General features: G+C 42.9%; 1 protein-coding gene across 1 annotated transcript; it reads right to left on the minus strand.

The window, feature by feature from the left end:
• Window positions 1-1,315: 1,315 nt before the first annotated feature.
• LOC113153943 (SNF-related serine/threonine-protein kinase-like) lies at window positions 1,316-17,527 on the minus strand. Its single transcript, XM_026347862.1, has 8 exons — window positions 17,267-17,527; window positions 13,349-13,750; window positions 12,712-12,930; window positions 11,755-12,001; window positions 7,006-7,147; window positions 5,445-5,657; window positions 4,980-5,114; window positions 1,316-4,196 (listed from the first exon to the last, which is right to left on the minus strand). Exons 2-8 carry the CDS (start codon window positions 13,469-13,471, stop codon window positions 2,900-2,902), a joined length of 2,376 nt encoding a protein of 791 aa, XP_026203647.1. The 5' UTR covers window positions 13,472-13,750; window positions 17,267-17,527; the 3' UTR covers window positions 1,316-2,899.
• Window positions 17,528-20,208: the final 2,681 nt, after the last annotated feature.

The following is a 20,208-nucleotide window of genomic DNA, read 5'->3' on the forward strand; positions in this document are numbered from 1 at the left end:
TAATTTTGGTCTCTGTTTGAGTCATTAACAATCATCAGTTTAGTCTATATGCACTACTGTTTAAATGAATCAGATGGGTTCAGCCAAACAGAAGCTGTAGGTGCAGAGATAGTTGGAAGACAAGCAGGTCTGAGGTTCTCTAGGACCAGGTGGGACACCCCTGGTGGCTGTCAATTGACTGCTGTGAGAGGCCGTGCGTTTTGTAATAAGGAAGTATGTATTACATCTTTTACCTTAAACTAACACCCCCCCAATGCCTAACCCTAACCCAGTTATCTCTGTGCATAGAGTCACTCAAGCCGCACGGTTTCCACCTTGTAACCCACCCCAATCGTTTATGATTGTTGTCACGATGTGAGGTCAGGACAGGCAGCCGCCATTATCAAAGGGTCTTCAGCATCAGTATGAGACACCACATGGGCAGTGTCCTTGTCTGAAGATGTGCGATGACAACATGTTGCAAATCCACATAGACAGTTCACTGTGCAGCATTAAACGGTAGACAGGCAAAGTAAAAAAAAAACTATAGCAAGCTGATAACACATATGGAGGTATCCAGAACAAAGATAACGAATGTCAATAATGTGTAGTATACATCTGCAGGAACTAATCTGAGCTCACGGGGATGCCAACACATTTTCACATCCAGCACATTGTTTTTTTTTTCTATTTTGCTAAAATTATGAAACTATTAAACTATCACTGTAAGAGACGGAGGATAAAAAGGATTGTGAGGAAATGATTCCAGCACGTGACATCAGTGCACTGACACACTGTCCTGTGGTCCATTCATTTGGGTTTTTTTTTTTTTCTCAAACCCACGACAGCCTTGTCACCCCCTCATTTGTGCATGCGTTAACCAACATGGCTTATGTGCCCAGATTTGTTCATAGCTGTGAGTGCACTTGCATCATTTGTGTGCATGTGTGTGCGTGTAAGTCCATGGGTCACACAGGTTCACACGTCGACCCTGAAGCTCATCTGGTCTGATCTGATTTCCTCCCAGATGGCTGACGTGCGGCAGTAGCCCAGATGTTGCGGAGATTACTGCTCCCTGCAGTGTTTTTAGGGGGAAGCTTCGAGACCATTCAGGAAAATAAACACAGTCGGAGAATTTAAAACCTAGACGCTAGAGTTTGATCTCTGATTCACTTCACACACTTCACAGTATAGCTATCAGCTATGTGTGAGGCTAAAAGGTTAATTTGTTGCCACAGACCACACTCCATAACATTTTCTAAGTATTTAAAAATGTTTAATTATATTGAGCTATTCTTAAAACATAATAAAATAATAATAAATACACAGTTCAAGTCCATTTTACTGTTTACTGAGTAATGTAATCAAAAACAAAGACCAAAAAAGTGTAGTATTTTTCTCTGGTAATATGGCTACTACAAAACCCTCTGTCTCTAACCCTGTACACCATAATATGCACATCAGTGAAACGCAGTCCAAACTACATTCACATCATTTTATTTTAATATATCTCTATCATATACATACAGTACAATATGCTCAAGACAGATTTTATGGCACATCCATTTTTGTTGTACATTTTGCAGTCGCTGGTATTGCTGTGAGGCTACAGTAAAGTGACCATTGGAATCTGTTACTTAGGGAGATACAGCAGGTGGTTTGACCTCAATGGGTAAAGGATATGGTTGCTACAGAAAAACACATGCACTGTCAAGTTATATATTCCACTAGGGGTGGGTCACACATCCAGTTACACAGACCGATACTTGAAGGGGGCGGTGTTGTTATGTTCTTTTTGAAACCCCTTTGTTGTTTTTGTCTTGGAATACGCTACAACAGTGGCTACTGTGATCCGGGAAAGCTACAGGATGTACACGGTTTAGGTTCTACCCAGTCATTTCTGATATGAAAGCCTTTGTTTATAATGTAGCTAATAGTGTTTGATCTCAGTGGATATTTAAAATCTTTTTCTTGTTTATTTTTCAGCCTGAAAATACATTTTGAGATCTGGGTTCAACCAAAACTTTGACTATCCAGTAGAGGTGAAGAGCAACGCTGTATAAGGTCTAGTATTCAGGTTTCTACTGCAATACAACTTTACCGCCAATACTACAGGTACAGAGTACTGCTAGGAGGTTATTCACAAATGTACAAACTCTGCCATGCAACTGCAGAGACTTGACAAGTGACTGTGCATTTTCTTCTCTGCAGCGCATGTTCGAAATAGAAAAATAAAACAGTGATAGACTACAAAATACTGTGTGTGCCACTGTCGTACTCAAGTGCTGCTGTCCATTCTCACCCAGCTCTTTGTCCTCATTAGAATGAAAACAGTCCTGACATAACTCTTTCAGTCTGAATAAAAAAACGGATAAAATGATTGTCTCAAAAAATAATTTAAAAAATGATATAAAAAAAAAAAAAACAGCATCAAAGTGCAACGAGAGACGATATGTAACATGATGTTAAAAGTCATCCGCGATCCCTGTCATCAGCTTATTAGAGTGATGTCGGTGTCAACATTGTGTACATACTGTATATACAAGCGTGTAGGAGCCTGCATATGAGCACCTCCTCAATTATTTTCCATATTTAATTATATTATTTAAACAGGTAGGATTTACCCAACAGCTTTACATGTCCCATTAGTGTTCTGTGTAATCTGCAGAAAGTGCTTCACATGCTTGTTATGACACCCAGTCTCCTCCATGGAGACATTAGTGTGTGTCTAAATGTGCAATGTTGGCATCTGGATCCTCCACCAGTCAACCGAAAACAAAAAGAAACAGCAATAAATGTCTGAAGGATGTGAACTCATGAGCCAGTGGTGAACTGAAACGAAGGTAAGATGATACGGCGTGTATGTATGTGAGCGGAGGAGTGTGGAGGGGAAGCAGCTGATGGAGGAGATGTCTGGATTTTAAATGACCTGGCAGCAGCTGTGTGGGGTGGGGGTGCAGAGCAGACCTTCCTTGGGGCTCCGGTGAATGTTGACGGACAGGGTCTTTTCGCTCAGCGGCATCTGCAACACGCGGTTCTTCATGTTCCTGTGGTTCTCTCTGGCCAGGTCCAGCTCTCCGAGCCTCAGCGTACCCGAGCACGGGCCGTCCAGCAGTGGGTCTGCCAGCGCGTCACCCAGTGGGGGCTGCTGGTAAAGGTTTCCCCTTGGTGAAGGGCCACCCAGGAGTGAGACTTTATCCAGGCTGCCAGTGGAGCCGCCCATGCACATCCTCCACATAGGACGGTCCTGGTTGTCTACCCCAACACCTCCACCATTGCCACCACCACCACCTCCTCCCCCTCCCCCTGTTAGGTTGTGGAACTGAGAGCTCAGACACAGGCTCATCAGCTTTAGGCTTTCCACCAGACCACTGGCAGCTTTGGCTGTTCCTTTGCTTTGACCTGAACCCGATCCAGGACTAGCACAGTTGGAGGGACTGTCTTGTCCTGCCCCCCTTTTCTCTCTATTCTCTTTCTTCCCTTCTCTCTCACCCGCTTCTCCACCATCCTCTGGTCTGTGGGGACTTTCTGTATCGTCATCACTAGTCTCTGAGCTGGGGGTGAAAACCGCGACTGGTGCAGTTACAGTTTTAGGTGATGATATGATTGTGGATGGCGATGGTAGTCTAGAGTTCAGATTGAGGCGGAGGCTGGGTTTGGGTAGGCCAAGTCCGTGTAACTCCCGTCCCTCATCCTCTTCTTCGTCCTCTTTATCCTCCTCGTGGATCTGGTTGAGGACTGGAGCGCTCATACGTGATGTCAGCCGATTTCCAGATGAAGCCCCAGATGATGATGTGGAAGAGGCTTTGCAGCGAAGCACCACCTGAGAAGGCAGTGCACAGGGGGGCAAACACTTGTCTTCCAGTCCGTCTTCTTCCTCGTCCTCTTCCACACTGAAAAGACTGGGACTGCGTGGTTTGCAAGGACCAACTGGAACCAAAGACCCCAGCCTGAGAGCATTGGAGTGGGGCTTTGCCAGTGGCCTGAGCCCCCTCTCTTGGTTCTGTCGGCCAGGCTGCTGCTGGCTGCTTGATGATGAAGTGTGGATCTCCTGACGCTGGCTGACGTCCAGCAGAGCTGTTTTGGGCCTGGGGCCTTTGTGGAGGCTCTCAGCACTGCGGGCAGGGGACTGTGGCCCCCCAGGGTGGGAGATAGCTGGACCCCCCAAGCCATCACTGACATCCTGGTGAACATCCACTCTGGTGGGCCAGGACTGCCTAATAATCGTTAAATATAAAGAGAACACAAAGTTTAGTGGGTTGATCAGAATTAACAAGACGTTAAGCATTTGATGTGAATGCTGACATGACTCTTATGTCTGTGCATCATGTTTAGTAGTGTAAACACAATTCAGTTAAGTCATAAAGCAAGGCTATGCTAAGCTAACTGCCTTGTCACTCTAAAAAGGCATACAAAAACCAAAATAATAATAAAATGAAGACGTGATAACATGCTGATAAATGGGTTTTGGAATTTGTTATGTTTTAACATAGTGAAGCTAGTTCCATTCTTTGTGTTAAGCCAAGCTAAGCTAACTAAGCTAAGCTGGCTATAAAGATGTGATAACAATCTTTTTTCTTCTTTCAAACTCTTTCAAGGAAAGTGAATATTTTCCAAAATTCTTAGATAGAAGATTGAACAGCAGCATAGTATTTACTCTATTCAATTCAACTAGATATATAAATACAGTACAGCTGAAGTTTCTCAATAGGAAAAATATTTCTTATCTCAAGATATTTTGGTGGTACATCCTTGAAAAAGCTGCTGATCTGCAACCTCTCTTCTATTCTCAGTCTGTCTCTCACTGTCTGCTGAAAAAAGGCTCCGTCTGTCCATCTGCTGTCAAACTTGTTTTTTGGAGGCTGACAGTCCACAGCACTGCAGAGACAGCAGTCTGTCTATCTCAAGTAATGTGTATCTGTGTGTGTGTGTGTGTGTGTGTGTGTGTGTGTGTGTGTGTGTGTGTGTGTGTGTGTGTGTGTGTGTGTGTGTGCACGTACCTGAACTGGGCCTTGCTGGGGCTGGGTGATCGTGTCTGGCTGTGTTGCTCCTTCTCTTGCCTCTCCCTCAACATCCTCTCGGCCAGCAGGAAGTAGGTAGCTGTGATGTGGTTATACTGGTTTGACTCCAGAGCCCTGGGAAGATGAAAAAAGAAAATCAATTTGAATTCCAAAAGACACACTCACACACACACACACACACACACACACACACGTGCACACATCAACACGCACATCAGCACTGAACACTGACAGTGAGTCAAAATGAAGTGATGGGGATGGAGATTTAATTTGACATGACAACAGCTCAGGACTGACAGCCAGCTGGTTGGTAATGGCAATTAAACTGTTGATGACACTCAATTAAGCTTTAGTTGGACTAGTGAAGCATGGAAAATGTTTTGAGATTAGAATAGCTGCATGTTAATTTATGCTGTGCGTGTGTGAGATGTGAGGGACACATACTCAGTTATACTGTCTCGGTCTGCGATGCCCCCCAGCACCATGCGTTGGATGATAAAGCCATGCTCCTCCTCTGACAAGCTGCGATAGGACACCAGAGGAGTGGACAGCTTGGTGGCCGGAGAGGGGTCGACACCTTGAAGCCAGTCGTGAGCCTCGATCTCTTCTAGGGTTGCTCGTTTCTTGGGGTCCCTCTGCAGCATACGTCCTATTAGACTGGAGGCAGAGGCGGAGGAGATTAATGTTATGGAGAAACATGAGAAATATCTGGTCATTACTGGGGCTGTGTCTTAGATACACACTAATATTCCCACAGTATTTGTGATCATTACCAAAATGCTCATTAGCTGGCAATGTGAAACATCACAAAGTCTTCTCTTAAAGGGTACTTCAGTTTCTTAAACCCGAGTGGTGGCATTTTCACATTTTTGTCAATACCTCCTAAGTCAATAGTCATAGTAATAAATAAAAATTAAGTCAAATACCAAACTCAGAAATCAAACTGTGTGGTCTAAACATTCATCAGATTTTTGGTTCAACCTTGACCTACCATCGTCATCATTCTGGTAAGTATACTACTACCACTAGCATTGTTCAGCACAAATTTATTGATACTGACAGACATATATGGCTACAAAAAGTCACAGCTGATGACTGAGCATGTGTTTGTTAAGCATGAAAAAAGCAGCTGATGCCAAGCAGCAAATATAAGTGTATTACTCTTTCTGGACTACAGCTGAAGATATGTTTCCATAACAACACAACATCACAACTAATAAACTTCAAATATGAATGTATGTTCAGTGCTTTATAGCACTAACATAGAGGAGTAATATTTTGTCTGATTAAGCAAAAACTCAGATACGCACAATGTAGAAAATCCACAGCTCAAATATGGAAATACTGTTAAAAGCCTTTGCCTTGAGTACCCAGAATTGTTCAATCCTACCTGAGATTTAGTACAATACAGTCCAGGTGCTGTAACAATCACAAAATTGTTTTTGCAGTCTGCCTAAGCTACTGTACTGAACTTAACTGGCTAAATCATTCACACAAAACAGGAAGATGTGCTGTTTTCTCAGGGCCACATGGGCGAGCACTTTGTTTGAGGGTGCAAACAAATAGCACACGAACCAGGCGACAGTATGTGCCAATATTTGAAGTGCTTTGTGCAAGTCAACATAACCTAATGAAGTACTGTTCGAAAACCATGTGTTTGCTACAGATACAGCCATTCAGAATGTATTCAGCTCCGAGTTTGCCCTGCTCTGCTTCAAGGCATCGTTAAACCCTCACAATGTTAAAAATAGAGGGCCGATTTTAAAGGGTGCATTAGATACACTTAACGCAGCACTGCATCTGTGGTGGAGCAGCTGACTGCAGCACCGAGCGAAAGCAGGACAACGAGGAATAGCAGAAGAGAGGCCGCTCCTCTCTCTCCCCTCTCCCCTCTCTCTCTCTCTCTCCGCTCCTTTTTCTTCACACATCTATAAACATGAAATATGCAGCACCTGCAGAGTACTCGGCCCATCTGTGCAGGGATGTGTGCGTGTGAGTTACTCACTCTCTGCATGCATGGGAGATGTGTAGAGGCACTGTGTATTTACAGTCCATGATCATAGTGAGCGTCTCGCTGTCGTTAGCCTCCTGGAAGGGGGGCTGGCCACAGACCAGCATGAACAGGATCACCCCAAGACTCCAGATATCTGCAGAGGCACAGAGGGAACAATAATCACTGCATGCACTACTACGAGAACAAAGTGTGAATCTTTTAAGGGAGGCTACACAAATGGTAAAAAGCAAGAACGACAGCCCAACACAGCAAAGCACATATGTCCCTTTTTTGTTTAGTGACCTAGATAGAAACAACAAGCGCCGTCTCACCCCCAGTTCAAATGAAGCATGAATCACATTCGATCAGAGCCATTTCCATAAATATGTGCAAGCTTAGGACACATCTGTCTAACCAAGAATGGGGCTCTGCACCGCTGCCTGCCGCCAGCGTCGATGCTGACACATAAACACTCGTGCATGCGCTTCCCGCACAAACGCACAGTCCTGGGAAAGTGGGTTAACGTGTTTATCCCTAAAGGTTCATACAAATGCTAATTTTATGGAACAGTTCTCTTGGTCCGATTAGCCGTTTAAAAGGAGCAACTTTTTGGCTCCGGGCTTTCGCAGCTGCCCTGGTCAGCCGGATGGTCCACTGACACACATTCTGCAGACATACACAGAGACACAGTAGTGTATAAGCAAGCGACTTCTTTATCAGGGTGTTGACCTCTTTTTCACAACAAGTTTAAAAAAACTGCAGAAAGATTACAGCTATGCAGATGGTTAAATCTAAAGTGAAGCAGCAGGTAGATTAAATAATAGGCTGTGGTATAATTTAATGAAATGTACATGTGAAACAGAGGAATCATTGTTGAACTGTCTTATCTAATAACTCGAGCGGGTTGCTGCAACCTTTGTTCATCACTGATAAACCGTTTCTTCCTCTCCTGGAGTATAAGGAAAAGTGGGCAGATGTGTTGGATGTCAGTCAGCAAAAGCTGTGTTAATATTTCCAAAAAAAACGTCACTCCATGTCTCCCCCATCCTCGTCTCTCTTCCTGAGTGAGCAACGCATGCGAGGAAGGTGTTGTCTAAGCCTGCACACACATTTATTTGGAGATACAGTACGTCACATTACAGAAGCTTATCCTGCTGCGCTCACTGATATTTTTGGTCACTAGGCAGAAGCAGAGCAAACAGTAAACACAATGTTGATTTATTCCTGACCTGATATGCTGCGAGCGTGGCAAATATTTGACCTAACAGTTGCCCATTTGTACATACATCACTGCAGGCACAGGTTGCATTAACGTTGAGGATGTGTCATGTTGTGGTGATTCTAAGTCTCATATCCACTCCTGAGAAGAAGAATCTGTCTCTTTAGTGTGTTCCACTGTTTTCACAGCCAGTTGCTCATAAGCAGACGGTGAATAGGTGATTTATCAGATCATTCTGATAGAAAAATATAGCTACCTGAAGCAGGAGAGGTGTTGTCACAATCAGAGAATTTCGATTATATCGGCTTGACTGATACGTTTTGCAGCTTTTTATTTATTGTGATTTCACAAGATTAATATCTGAGGGGTTGGGTGAAGCATGGGAAAGCGCAGCAGGGTCACGCTACCATTAGCCTGACTCCCAGGCTGCATATTGCAATTGCGAGAATGAACTAAACTCTGTAAGAGTTAGAGTCATTGAACAATTGTTAGTATTTATTATTTTTTATAAAACATTTTCCTATGATTTTATGACAATTTTTTTGTGCTGGGTAGTTCTTTCTGCTGTTTATACTAAACTTTGCAGAGATCACTATTTGATTAAACAAAGTAACTCTCTGTTCTTGTAGATTTTCAAATAATGAAGCTGGCTCTATCATGGAGTGTAAAGGTTGCAAAGACCAAATACCCAGTTAAGCTTCTAAATATTAAAAACAAAACAGAAATGTCACAGAGCCTGCAGTCAGTGGGTTTATCATCCCCAGCACCGCTGGTCATATGTCTTCTTGTTTCGTCATCATCACTTCACTTTGCCAGGATTCGCCGTCGATTTCAATTTGGTAAAGTAAAGTGCCAGTTTGCTGTGGGTGGCGAGTATTTATTGCTCTGAAGCTGTGAAGGAGCATCTCATACTGCTGATGGAGGGAGCAAACACTGCTGCAGTCCACACCACCATCTTACCCCCAGCCAACGTATCCTAGCAACCGTGACCCTGCTCCATCATTATTTGCGTCAGCGGTGCGCCGAACTTCCTTCCTCAATAACTTTATTTATAAACCAGATGGCAGACACATCTCTGGATAACACCGTGCACGTCAGCGCGCATTAGCATTACTTGTGCTAACGATGCCAGTTACTTAGCAGTGACAGCCGGGACTGTAAACATCCCGTTTAGCTGGCCTGCATTGCATTCTAACACCAATTACAACCACTCCCTTGTGTCTTGACACTTTTAACCCACAGGCTGAGTAAAGCATGTTCAGCATCCTGTCCTGCCGGTCATTATGCAACATCTTTTTATTCAAGATATTTCTACTTGGCATGTTCATTATGCACAGATATGTTCTGAATTATGCATGTGTCCAGGATATGTTCTTTGTAATTGCTATTAGGTGAGTTTTTTTTTTAAGTACAGCTTGTGCTTCTCAAAAAGAAAGAACTATATTTAACTTTCCATTTAGTGGAGACAAAAAGGAGGCAGCCCACACACTGCATAACATCAAAAGGCAAAAAAAAAATAGGAGGCAGGCATCGTTGCAAAGCACTTATTATTATGCTTCCAAAAGCACCACATGTTTGCTCCACATTAAAGCTGTGATTTTCATTCAGTTTTTGCATAAAAATGAAATTTCTAGTATTTTAGTTTGCTTTTCCTGTCCCGAAAAAAGGACGCTCAGTACATTCACTAATTATTTTTTAAGTACAAAACAAAACAACGGTGTCACTGCTTAAATATGACTACTGTGGGCTTTTCTTAGTTATTTGTGATAGTGAATTAAGATTTGAACTTCTGCTAGCACATTCAAGAATTCAGCCTTCAGAGTTGGAAAACAACAAGACATTTAGGGCAATTCAACAACTGAACAACTGCAGCAAGTACTGATACCTAAGCACGTGAAAAAGTGTGATGACGAGGCTGAAAAAATACTCAACACCTTGGATCGATAAATAAATGTAGGTTTTTTTTGCAGTGTGGCGTGTTTGGTTCCTGCTAATTGGCTCCTTCTGCACATTCTGCACGGCGGCCTATTGGTGCAACATTCTCCTGTCTATTTTGGATACACTTTTCATCTCATATTATTCTCACTTCCTCAGAAGTGCTCTAAACAGGTAGAGAGAGCCAGGCGAGGACAGCCTCTTTATCTCTACAACAAACTGGGCTTTGGGCCACCTGGCATGTGACCAGGAGAACTCAGCACCCTGCAGACTTTCGGCAGGTACCTTGGCAGCATCGTAATCCCAGCCCAGGTTACCTCAAAGCCCTGAGCGTCAGGACTGCTGGCCTCCGTTCAGCCTGTTCCACATCACATCAGACTGCACCGCTGATAGAATCACACAATATTACATCCCGACTGGGTGGATAATCCCCGCAATCAAAACAACATCATCTCATATGAATGAACTACGGCGCATCGGCAGCATAAACACTGCAGAGGACAGAGTATGCACCCATGCCCTGCAAATGCCCATAAACATCTGATGTGTAGTCTGGGTCAGGAGCTTAGACAGGCTTTTACACGACAGCCGACCTCACACACGCAGCTGCTCACGAGATCATCCAAAAACACACATGCATGCACGTCAGATTAGAGCAGGCAGTATTTTGGAGCGGCTCATCCACTCGGCACAAGAGGAGGCAGACAAAAAAAATAGCCACTGCAAATCCACTCAGTCAGAAAAACTGAAAATGCTTCTCTCTTGCTCCTGCACTTTTTTTTTCCCCCTCACTTGCTCTGACGCAGTGGCCTCTGGGTAGACAGAGGGACTGCTGATGCTTTTTCCTCGCTCTGTCTGTTTTCCTCTTGTCTCGCTTGTAACACTTTTTTTCCCCAACCTCTCTCCCCACAATCTGCATGCTTCTATTTCATTTCTTTTCCATTACATTTTAATTTAATATCTAAGCTGTGGCTCGGCAAGGATCAGGACCACTAACGGTGGGAAATATGGAGAGGTGGTGTTGACAATAAATGTGAGGCTGCTCAAGGGGTGGGTGTGTGTGTGTGTGTGTGTGTGTGTGTGTGTATGCTGCAACCACGGAAGAAGAGCTGCTGGGAAAGCTCTGGAAACCAATTTCAGCCTTATCTGATATCAGATTTTATTATACACAGAAAGACTGTCACTGCCAATAAAAAGTAAAGTGCAGACATAAATAAAATGCAGGTGCAGGACTGCAGCGCTTTGGATTAACATACAGTCTGTGAACAAAGTGTGAACTTTGAGCAGCTCCTCTCTTTCTATCAGCTGTCTGATAAAGCTGTCAGTGTGCCAGTGTGCCTGTTAGGTCCATCCAAAGTACACAAGTCATACAGAAGGATCAAAAGATATGCAGAAGGTCATATGGGCAGAGAGACTGTTAACCAGGTTGATAGTGCAGTAGAGCACAGCATGGACCACATTCTGCTGCTGGGTACAGACTATGACAGTGAGTGCATAATCTGTAAAGAGGCAGAATCCATAGTAGCTATCTAACTCTGATAAATCAGCAAGGCTGTCAACCTGCTGTGTAGCCCAGAACTCGCTCGCCAACAGCTGTTCAGACTTACCCACAGCAGGGGCGTCATACTCGTCTCCCAGCAGTATTTCAGGAGCAGAGTAGGCCAGCGAGCCACAGGAGGTGTTGAGTTTTTTCCCAGGCTGGAACCGGTTGCTGAAGCCAAAGTCAGTGAGCTTCACAACGCCCTGCTTCTCGAAGAACACCACGTTTTCGGGCTTCAGGTCCCTGTGCACCACGTGCAGCCGGTGACAGTAGGAGATGGCGTGGACAATTTGGGCAAAGTAACACTTTGCCACCTTGAGGATAAGACACAGAGCAACAGCAATGTATATGAGCATCATAATTATGTCAGTAAATGTACTGTTTCGATTCAGTGTCACAGTTAGCAACCAGCTCGTGAAAAAAGGCAGACATTGTCAGACAAGTTAATATTGGAGGATAGGATTCATTAGTTGGCAACTGTTCACCAAATCATCTTCAAAAGGTGATAATATGTTAATGTTGTATTGAGAACATCAGAAAATCAGTTACTGCAGGTTTAAATACGATACAGTAAGTGGCCATAAAAAATTCACTAAAAAGCCTCCATTATCTTTGCAGTGTTTTCAGAATGTCTCATCCCCTTTGCCATCCTTAACTCATAGTGTTAAAATTTCAATGTCACACACTTACCTCCTGGTGTCTGGAATATATTAACTTTAAAGAATCTGTATGCGCAATGCATTGGTGAGCTTCTAACTACCTTTGAACTGTCCTTCACTGCATTTCTGCAAAGCAGTTACCACTAGAAACAATCAGAAAAAAACATCTTCACAATTCTGTCTCCTAGACACTTCCTCTTCAGTGAATCACATCTATCTCCAGGAGGATTTATATTAATATGATACTTCATTGATCTCCTTTCTCTTGTCTCATATCAAGCCAAGTCCAAGGTCAGGTGCAGCAATAAAAGAGCAGTCCTGTAGGTGGTACGTTGGCCATTCTTTCGCCCACGGTGCCCCCTTACCTCTTCACTGAGGCCTCCTTCATGCTTCATGATGCAGTCGTACATGTCTCCTCCGTCTCCGAGCTCCAGGATGAGGTAGAGCTTGGTGGCTGTGTCGATGACCTCGTACAAGCGCACCACATTGGGGTGTTGCACCATCTTCATGCATCGCACCTCCTGGAAAAGGTGACCCCGCGCCACCGGGTCCAGCTTAGTCTTGTCTATCACCTTTACCGCAACCTGAAATAGTAACGGCATGAGAAATAAACAAGACTGATGAAAAACCTATGTCCCAGTCTACAACTACTAGCAGCGACACTGGCAGAAAGATTGTTGATACTTCTGGAGTGTGTGACGTGATTACAGATGTTTAGTGCTATCAATACACATATTTGTATTACTGTGAAGCAAAATAATTATTTATCATTAGTCTTGTCAGACTGGAAACACCCCTAGAAACAACATGATGACCATGATGTGGTGCTACAACATTCACAAAAGCCAAGGTCAACAATATATGTTGTCAAATCAGATCAAAGTGTGGTTAGTCACCCGTTTTGGTATGTCTGTCTGTGGGGCGAGGCTGAAATCTTCAACAGTATGTTGACACTAGCTACAAATTCCATTGCTGAACATGTACTGACACGGTAAAACATACCTTTTCCCCTGTGAATACGTGACGGGCCAGTTTGACCACAGCAAAGTGCCCACGGCCCAGTGTCTTATCCAGGTCGTACAGGCCAGCAATCTTCCCATCATGATGTCGCTTGAGCCCCGCCATGGCTGCTGGCTGAGGGAGTGGGAGCAGCTGCCTTCTGTCGCCGGCCTGTCTTCCGTCAGTTGTCCATCTCCTCTTGAGTAAGCTGACGTTAGCTGAGGTTTGTGGCTGTTGTTTTGTTATTTCTAGACTCGCTGTGTGTGTTTGTGTGTGTGTGTGTTCTTGTGGCAGCTTCAGGGATTTGAAGGGAAGTTCTTCTGCTGGATGCAATCGGCAAATCCTCACAGAGCTTCGAGCTGCTGCGACGGTGCCCCACTTAGTTCAATCCCATATTCTGTGGATCTGAGAAAGAAAACATTTCAAAGGGAATGAGAATGCATCCATTCATACTGGCACCATTACATTTCAATGAATCTCTACAAACTGAGTCACTGCTGTGGAGGAAATCCTACTAAACCCTGAGTCATGAACCCGTCTGATTCCCTCAAGACTGCATTCTCTCACCATTACTGTTCCTTTTGGGGAACAGTAATGGTTTTGTTTGCAGGGACGCCAAACATTGTGCCCACAGTATATTCAAAGTGGAAATTCAGCGGACAGCAGATAGCAAAAATGGCATCTGGGTGCATTTTTGGGTCTCATTTCATCATATCGAACTTATAACATTTCCTGTAAATGGTTACTGGTAATGAATATTGTGGAAGTTGGGAGTTTCTATTCTTCATTTGCTGCTAAAAACAAACAACAGGAGTCTACAGCCATGGTAACATCTCTGTGAGGCTCAGCATCTTAGTTCAGTGCGTCAGCTGAGGCATTTTGTGGTCATAGCTACTTGGTTGCAAACCAAAGTACTGGACCAAGTTCAAATGAGAACTGATGCAGTACTGAAATATTTCAGTCTGGACCACATTAGTGGATTGAATGGCCGAATGATGTTGCCGCTAACCTGGCAAGGTATCCGGTTGCATGTAAGCATATCATTAAACAGAAAGAACTGTCAGAATCATGAAATCAAAGATAGGATGTTTCCGATCTCTCTTTATTTACTGCTAAAACTACAACCTATTAAGATATCTGGAGACACTCTCTGGAAATAAAAGTAAAAATGCTCCATAATTTATTTCAACGTGGTGAAATGCTGTCAAAGCCTCCATGACACAGACTCCCACAACAGCACTGGCTACAGAGATACTCCCTTCTAAATGTTTTTGAGGGTGTTGTCCCCTTCCAACCAATTAGAGAAGCTTAAACTCTGTGCGTCACACGGTGACACAAAAGTGTACCTTGTGTGTACAGCATCTATGAGGGGCTGCAGGTTTTGACCAGGCATGTATGGACACACCGTCAGTATTTGATGCTTTGGTTGGACTGATTTCGAGTTTAATACTACGACTAGCTTGAATCCCAAAAGCTGCTTATTATAGTTTTAAGTATGGTTACTATAAGGGCTCTAACTAACAGTTAAGTTGAATATTAATTAATCTGTCTAATCCACAGGGAAGTTCTTAAAAGCCTGGGTGTTTTGGTCAGACCAACAGTCCAAAAGCCAGTTATCTGGTTTAGAATTCCACTAAATCTGAACAGCACATATGTTGCATTTGCCTTGTTTAAGTTATTTCATTGATTATTTCATCTCAAATGGTGACGGGTTCACACGTTCTCATGTCATCATGCAGGATGTTGCTTCGCAGCCCTGATTGTGCAACACTGCCTCCAGGGGAGGCTTGGCATTCCTCTTCCAAGTATCTACCTGTGTGCCAAGAAAAGCACACAGACGGCAAGAAAAAACTCACATAATGTACACGCACACAACATTCCTCTGAGTTGATCCTCGCCTAGGTGTGTCCCACTCACCTGAATTTACACCTAGAACAATAGGATACCAAATAACTGTTGCCAGGGAACACGCCTACCAACCTAACATGATATGTTCAGTAACATGACAACACATAAAGCATCTCTAACCCACCAGCGGTCTGTGGTTGCCTAAATGAAACTATGAAAACCTAAAAAGCTCTTTGGGGTTTTTATCTGATCATCAGATGGAGCAGATTGTTTCAGTGAGTCACTTTTCTTATAATAGGAGGCTGACATCTCTATCGCTCTCCACTCCGTCTCTCACACACACACAGACAAAAGTCATCTCAACTGCGATGAACCCTTTGCCTCCCTGACACTGACAACGTGTAGGTGTTAATGTTTCAAACTCTGAATCCATGAAAGCAGATACACACACACACACACACTTGTCTCAGGTTCATGTGCATACACACACAGACACAGCTCTGGCACACTAGCCAGACTCAGAGAGCAAGTTAGGTAAGATCAACTTAAACTGTAGTTTGGCGATGAGCTGCTGTGTTGGCCTCAAACTGTGGTATTAACATTAACTCATTAGTGAATGACTGAGCTGCCAGACTAAATCTAGAAGCTCTTATTTACCTCAATATAGAGTGTGTAATCACTTGATCAGTATGAAGCAGTTAAAAGTTGAGAAAATGCCCTTGAAATACAGTTAAGTGTCTTAATTACACATCCAGCCACAGCTCCAATCATGCCTCTGACATGTCTATCAAGCTCCAGCGACGACTACCACATGCATACTTCAAGGTTGGTTGTGTAACAGCTAAAAGGCGCTGACAGCGCCTTGATTTACAAGGAATGAGTTCGCGTGTGTGCACACAACAGTACACAAACACACAGTATGAGGTCAAGGACCTGTTATAATAGCTGCTGCACTCCCACAGCCTGTAAACGTCAAGATATGACCTGGGGGTTATCAAGTCTGTGGTTAACTGGGAAATCAGGTTCCTGCTGGTACATTTGTTTTAGATATGTTCGTAAGCAAACTTACAGTCTGTGGTCTAATATTTCAGGTATGAAACTTTACCAGTAGCCAGTTGTACTGTAAAATTGTAAAAGTTCAACCAGCAACTTAAAACTTTTTATTCTTGCTGTTTGAATGAAAATCTTAACTTACACAGGAAAATGTAAAAATCTGAGGAAAAATAAGATTTAAAAAATTGACATTTGGAGCAGCAGAAATGTGTTTTATTTTGCAATCCTTTCCAAATAATCTTACTTCACTTGTAACCCCTTGAAGCAATTCCAGATGGGAAACACAGCTATAACGCACATGACTAGAATACAACACAAATATAACAGAAAATACTATCAATCACTGGAGTTGTGGTTGTACTATAAGGTGATGTATGTAGTAAACCCCTACAGAGATAGTAAACAAACACTTTTTTCTAGTTTTACATACTGAGTACGTGATGCTTTCATGAATGTCCAATGCATAAACAAAACAACACAATGACTCTGTTTAATACTTCTTCAGTACTGTGACACACACACACACACACGTCTCTTGTCTGCATGGGATTTTTATAGGGCTGTTATAAAGCTGCCATCAAGAAGTCCCTGTAGACTCTCTGCACAGTACCACGGGATCATGGCTCTTCATTCTAAGATTGATGTGTTTTTAAAAAAGCACCCTACACTACATCAGTTTTAATTTCACTGCATATGTGCTACTGCCCATATGGGACCCCCTCCCCACCACCACCACCACCACCACCACCACCAACAACAACCCTCCTGTACTGTCAACATGCCTGCTGGCTGCATCCACAATAACATGACAGTGCAGAGCAGCCTGCGCCAGCAGCACGCACACACACACACACACACACACACACACGAAGAGACGGGCAGCCTGCTGGAATATGCGCCTGAAGGATGCGCGTTAAGGACAAGTCCCCCACTGAAATCCAACAATCCATGTGAGCTGACACATTTTACTATACGGGCCCGACACCGTCAGCCTGCATGCTCCACACAAGTCCTACTTACCAACAGAGGAATCTGAAGAAGCGCCAGCTGTCCAGTCGGTTCCCTTTAAAACTGCGGGAGCGTGCGGGGCTCCGGACGGGCGAGCTGCGCGTTTGAACGCGGCTCAAATCCGCCGCCGTTCACTTTAACCCTCGACAGCGACTGACGGCGAACCGGCCACAGATTAATCCAAAGGCTCCCTGTGTAAATCAGCCACACTGTCAACTCAACCTCCCTCTTTCTCTTTCCCTCTCTCTCTATTGCGCGTTCAGATGCGTCAAGTAAACGCACACAGCAGGAGAACACAGGAAAAGAACTTTCAGAATAAAACCCACAGACCAGCTTTTGACTGGGGCGGCAACCTGATAATATAAGCGCCACTACTAAATGTGGTATGACTCAAATCGTAAATACAATTCATGTGGGTAATAATTTGATATACAATATAGGCCTTTTGCTTTGGATATTAACAGTTTGCATCGCACCATTTAAAGTTAAAATTAACCACTTTTAATATTTTGGTTCTCTGATATTTTGTCTTTTTGACTGTCTCTGATTATTTATTCTGTTTTTTTTTATTCCTTTTCATTTTATATGTGGCACAGACTGGTTGGCAACTTAATCTCGTTGTACGATTTTGCAATGACAATAAAGTTTATCTCTTTATCTATTTTAATCAAAATTAATATAACCCAATTCAACAAAACGTAACAATTGTGACTATACACTCTTTTACAACCTGCTATGAAATAATTAAAAGTTAGTTAATTTCCCTATGTTACCAGCTTAGAAAACAACCAATTATAAAACAAATCAGTCTATAGAATAAATGTCTATAAGGCTCGAGTATCTCTTTCCTTCAGTGCCCTTCAAACACTAAAATCAGCTCCACTTTTAATGCTTCCTCCAGGATATAAAATGGTCGCGCATGGTGTGTTCTTATTTTGAAGGGCTCCTCTCTGGCTTCCGGTGCCGTTGCTTCTGAGTGACAGCTCGATCATTCCTGCGCAGCGGCACCATTCATCTCTGACGTCAGAACTACGCTCGGAGAAAAGCGTGTTTATTAGGCCCCATTAAAACAAACACTACATTCACTTCGTATCTTTTGTCGTTACTCGACCTCTGTTCGTGTTTGGACCGTAATAGTGAGGAAAAACAACAGAGATAAAACGGGTGTTTATTTTATGGCTCAGGCTACAAAAAGAACAGAGAGTGCTAATCACCTTTACTTCCTGGTTTGACGCCAGGTGAGAGGGTCTGCAGGCCTCCTTCATCCTCAGGCCGCCTGCTGGGTGGTGGTAGTGAGAGGACATAACTGTATGTCCTGTTCCGTGTGCTGCACCAGCTGGGCAACGTTCAAGTGTGTTATGTAATCACTACAAGCTCCTTGTGTGAGACTCGCAGTAGAACCTGCGTGTCTGCGGACAGACAGATCTCACACCACGCTGCTTGATCTCAGCCAACACATCATCACTGTGAATGCTGTTGAGCATTCACAGTATTGTTATCGTAATCTTTATTATTATTATTCTTCCGTACGTTTTTTGGCACTTAACTAGTCCCGCATACTTTGTGCTATAGAAACCGTTCAGGTATCAAAATGTTCAGCTTTTTAAGGAGAAGTGTGCTTCCATTCAGAATTTTTATAACTTTTATACTTTTTAAAATATTTAACTTTTAATAACTATTTTTTATAATGGATTCCTATGGGGGAGTCTCTTCAGCAACTCTTCAACTTCTTCTTCTTTCAGCTTTAACTACTTCAGCATACTTTCAGCTACAGAAATCATTCAGGTATCAAAATGTTCAGCTATTTCTGCTCTTTTAATCTTCCATTCAGTTTTTTAATATCTTTTATAGTTTTTTCATAATTACAGTTTTTGTGACTTGATGTTTTTGGCTGATTTTGGACTTTATAATGGGAGTGAATGATGGAACGTTGGTGCAGCTAGAGTGGATGACGTCACAGCTTAGAGTGGAGAGGCCGATTTTTGTGAACCGAAATCTTTCTCAATAAACTGTCAGCACGGCCGCAATTTTCACTCTATCGGAATAATTTCTTCACAGAAACGTAGGTAAACTTGTCCTGATTCTGATAAGCTATTTATCTAAGCTCACACGCAAATCGTTTTTTCTCTGTGAGCCTCAGAGTGACGGGAGTCCCCCTCCGCTCTCCCATTAGCGCCAATGTTAAATTCGGTCTGAGATTCTGTCCGACAAGCTGAAGGATCCACTTGGATCTCTCGCTCCTGTGACCACAATTTTCAGTCCTCAAACATAAAATTCACACTAGTGGTTCATTAAAGTCTTGGCTCTCACGTGGTTCGCTTATTTTGACGATACCTATCGTAGTTTGGCTGTAAAAAGCCTGTTTGTAAGGGCTCCAAATCAGTTTTCACCTTAGTAAAAATCTTGGCGGTTGAAGTTTCCCGCCTCTCCACTACAGTCTCCGTGGCAACGGCTGTGTCGGGTCACGTGATCAGGGCTGTTTATAAATCAGCGTCAGACACTTGTACAGGCTCGTGTGTAGTTAGCCTGTTTATGCTAGCGGCTCTTTGCTAACCTGCTTCAGTTTCTTCTACTTTCAGCTCTTTTTAACAAAAACTGTAACTATTCTTTTAACTTTTTAACTATTTTAGATAAATTCAGCTATGTTTTATAACTTTAGCAAATTTATTTCAGCTTTTTTAACAAAACATTTAACTTTAACTTTAACTGTTTAGACAAATTCAGCTATGTTTTATCAACTTTAGCAAATTTATTTCAGCTTTTTTAACAAAACATTTAACTTTAACTTTAACTGTTTAGACAAATTCAGCTATGTTTTATCAACTTTAGCAAATTTATTTCAGCTTTTTTAACAAAACATTTAACTTTAACTGTTTAGATAAATTCAGCTATGTTTTATCAACTTTAGCAAATCGTTTTCAGCTTTTTTAAGTTAACATTCAGCTGTTTTATCT

Source organism: Anabas testudineus, chromosome 11 (assembly GCF_900324465.2).
Source record: "Anabas testudineus chromosome 11, fAnaTes1.2, whole genome shotgun sequence".
Taxonomy (NCBI): domain Eukaryota; kingdom Metazoa; phylum Chordata; class Actinopteri; order Anabantiformes; family Anabantidae; genus Anabas; species Anabas testudineus.

Coding starts and splice junctions, on each gene's coding strand:
- LOC113153943 (XM_026347862.1), bottom strand. CDS start 13,471: ATGGCGGGGCTCAAGCGACATCATGATGGGAAGATTGCTGGCCTGTAC. Junction 7,148..11,754: donor GTATGACGCCCCTGCTGTGG/GTAAGTCTGAAC, acceptor GTGCCTCTGCAG/ATATCTGGAGTCTTGGGGTG. Junction 5,658..7,005: donor ATCTCCCATGCATGCAGAGA/GTGAGTAACTCA, acceptor CTCTGCCTCCAG/TCTAATAGGACGTATGCTGC.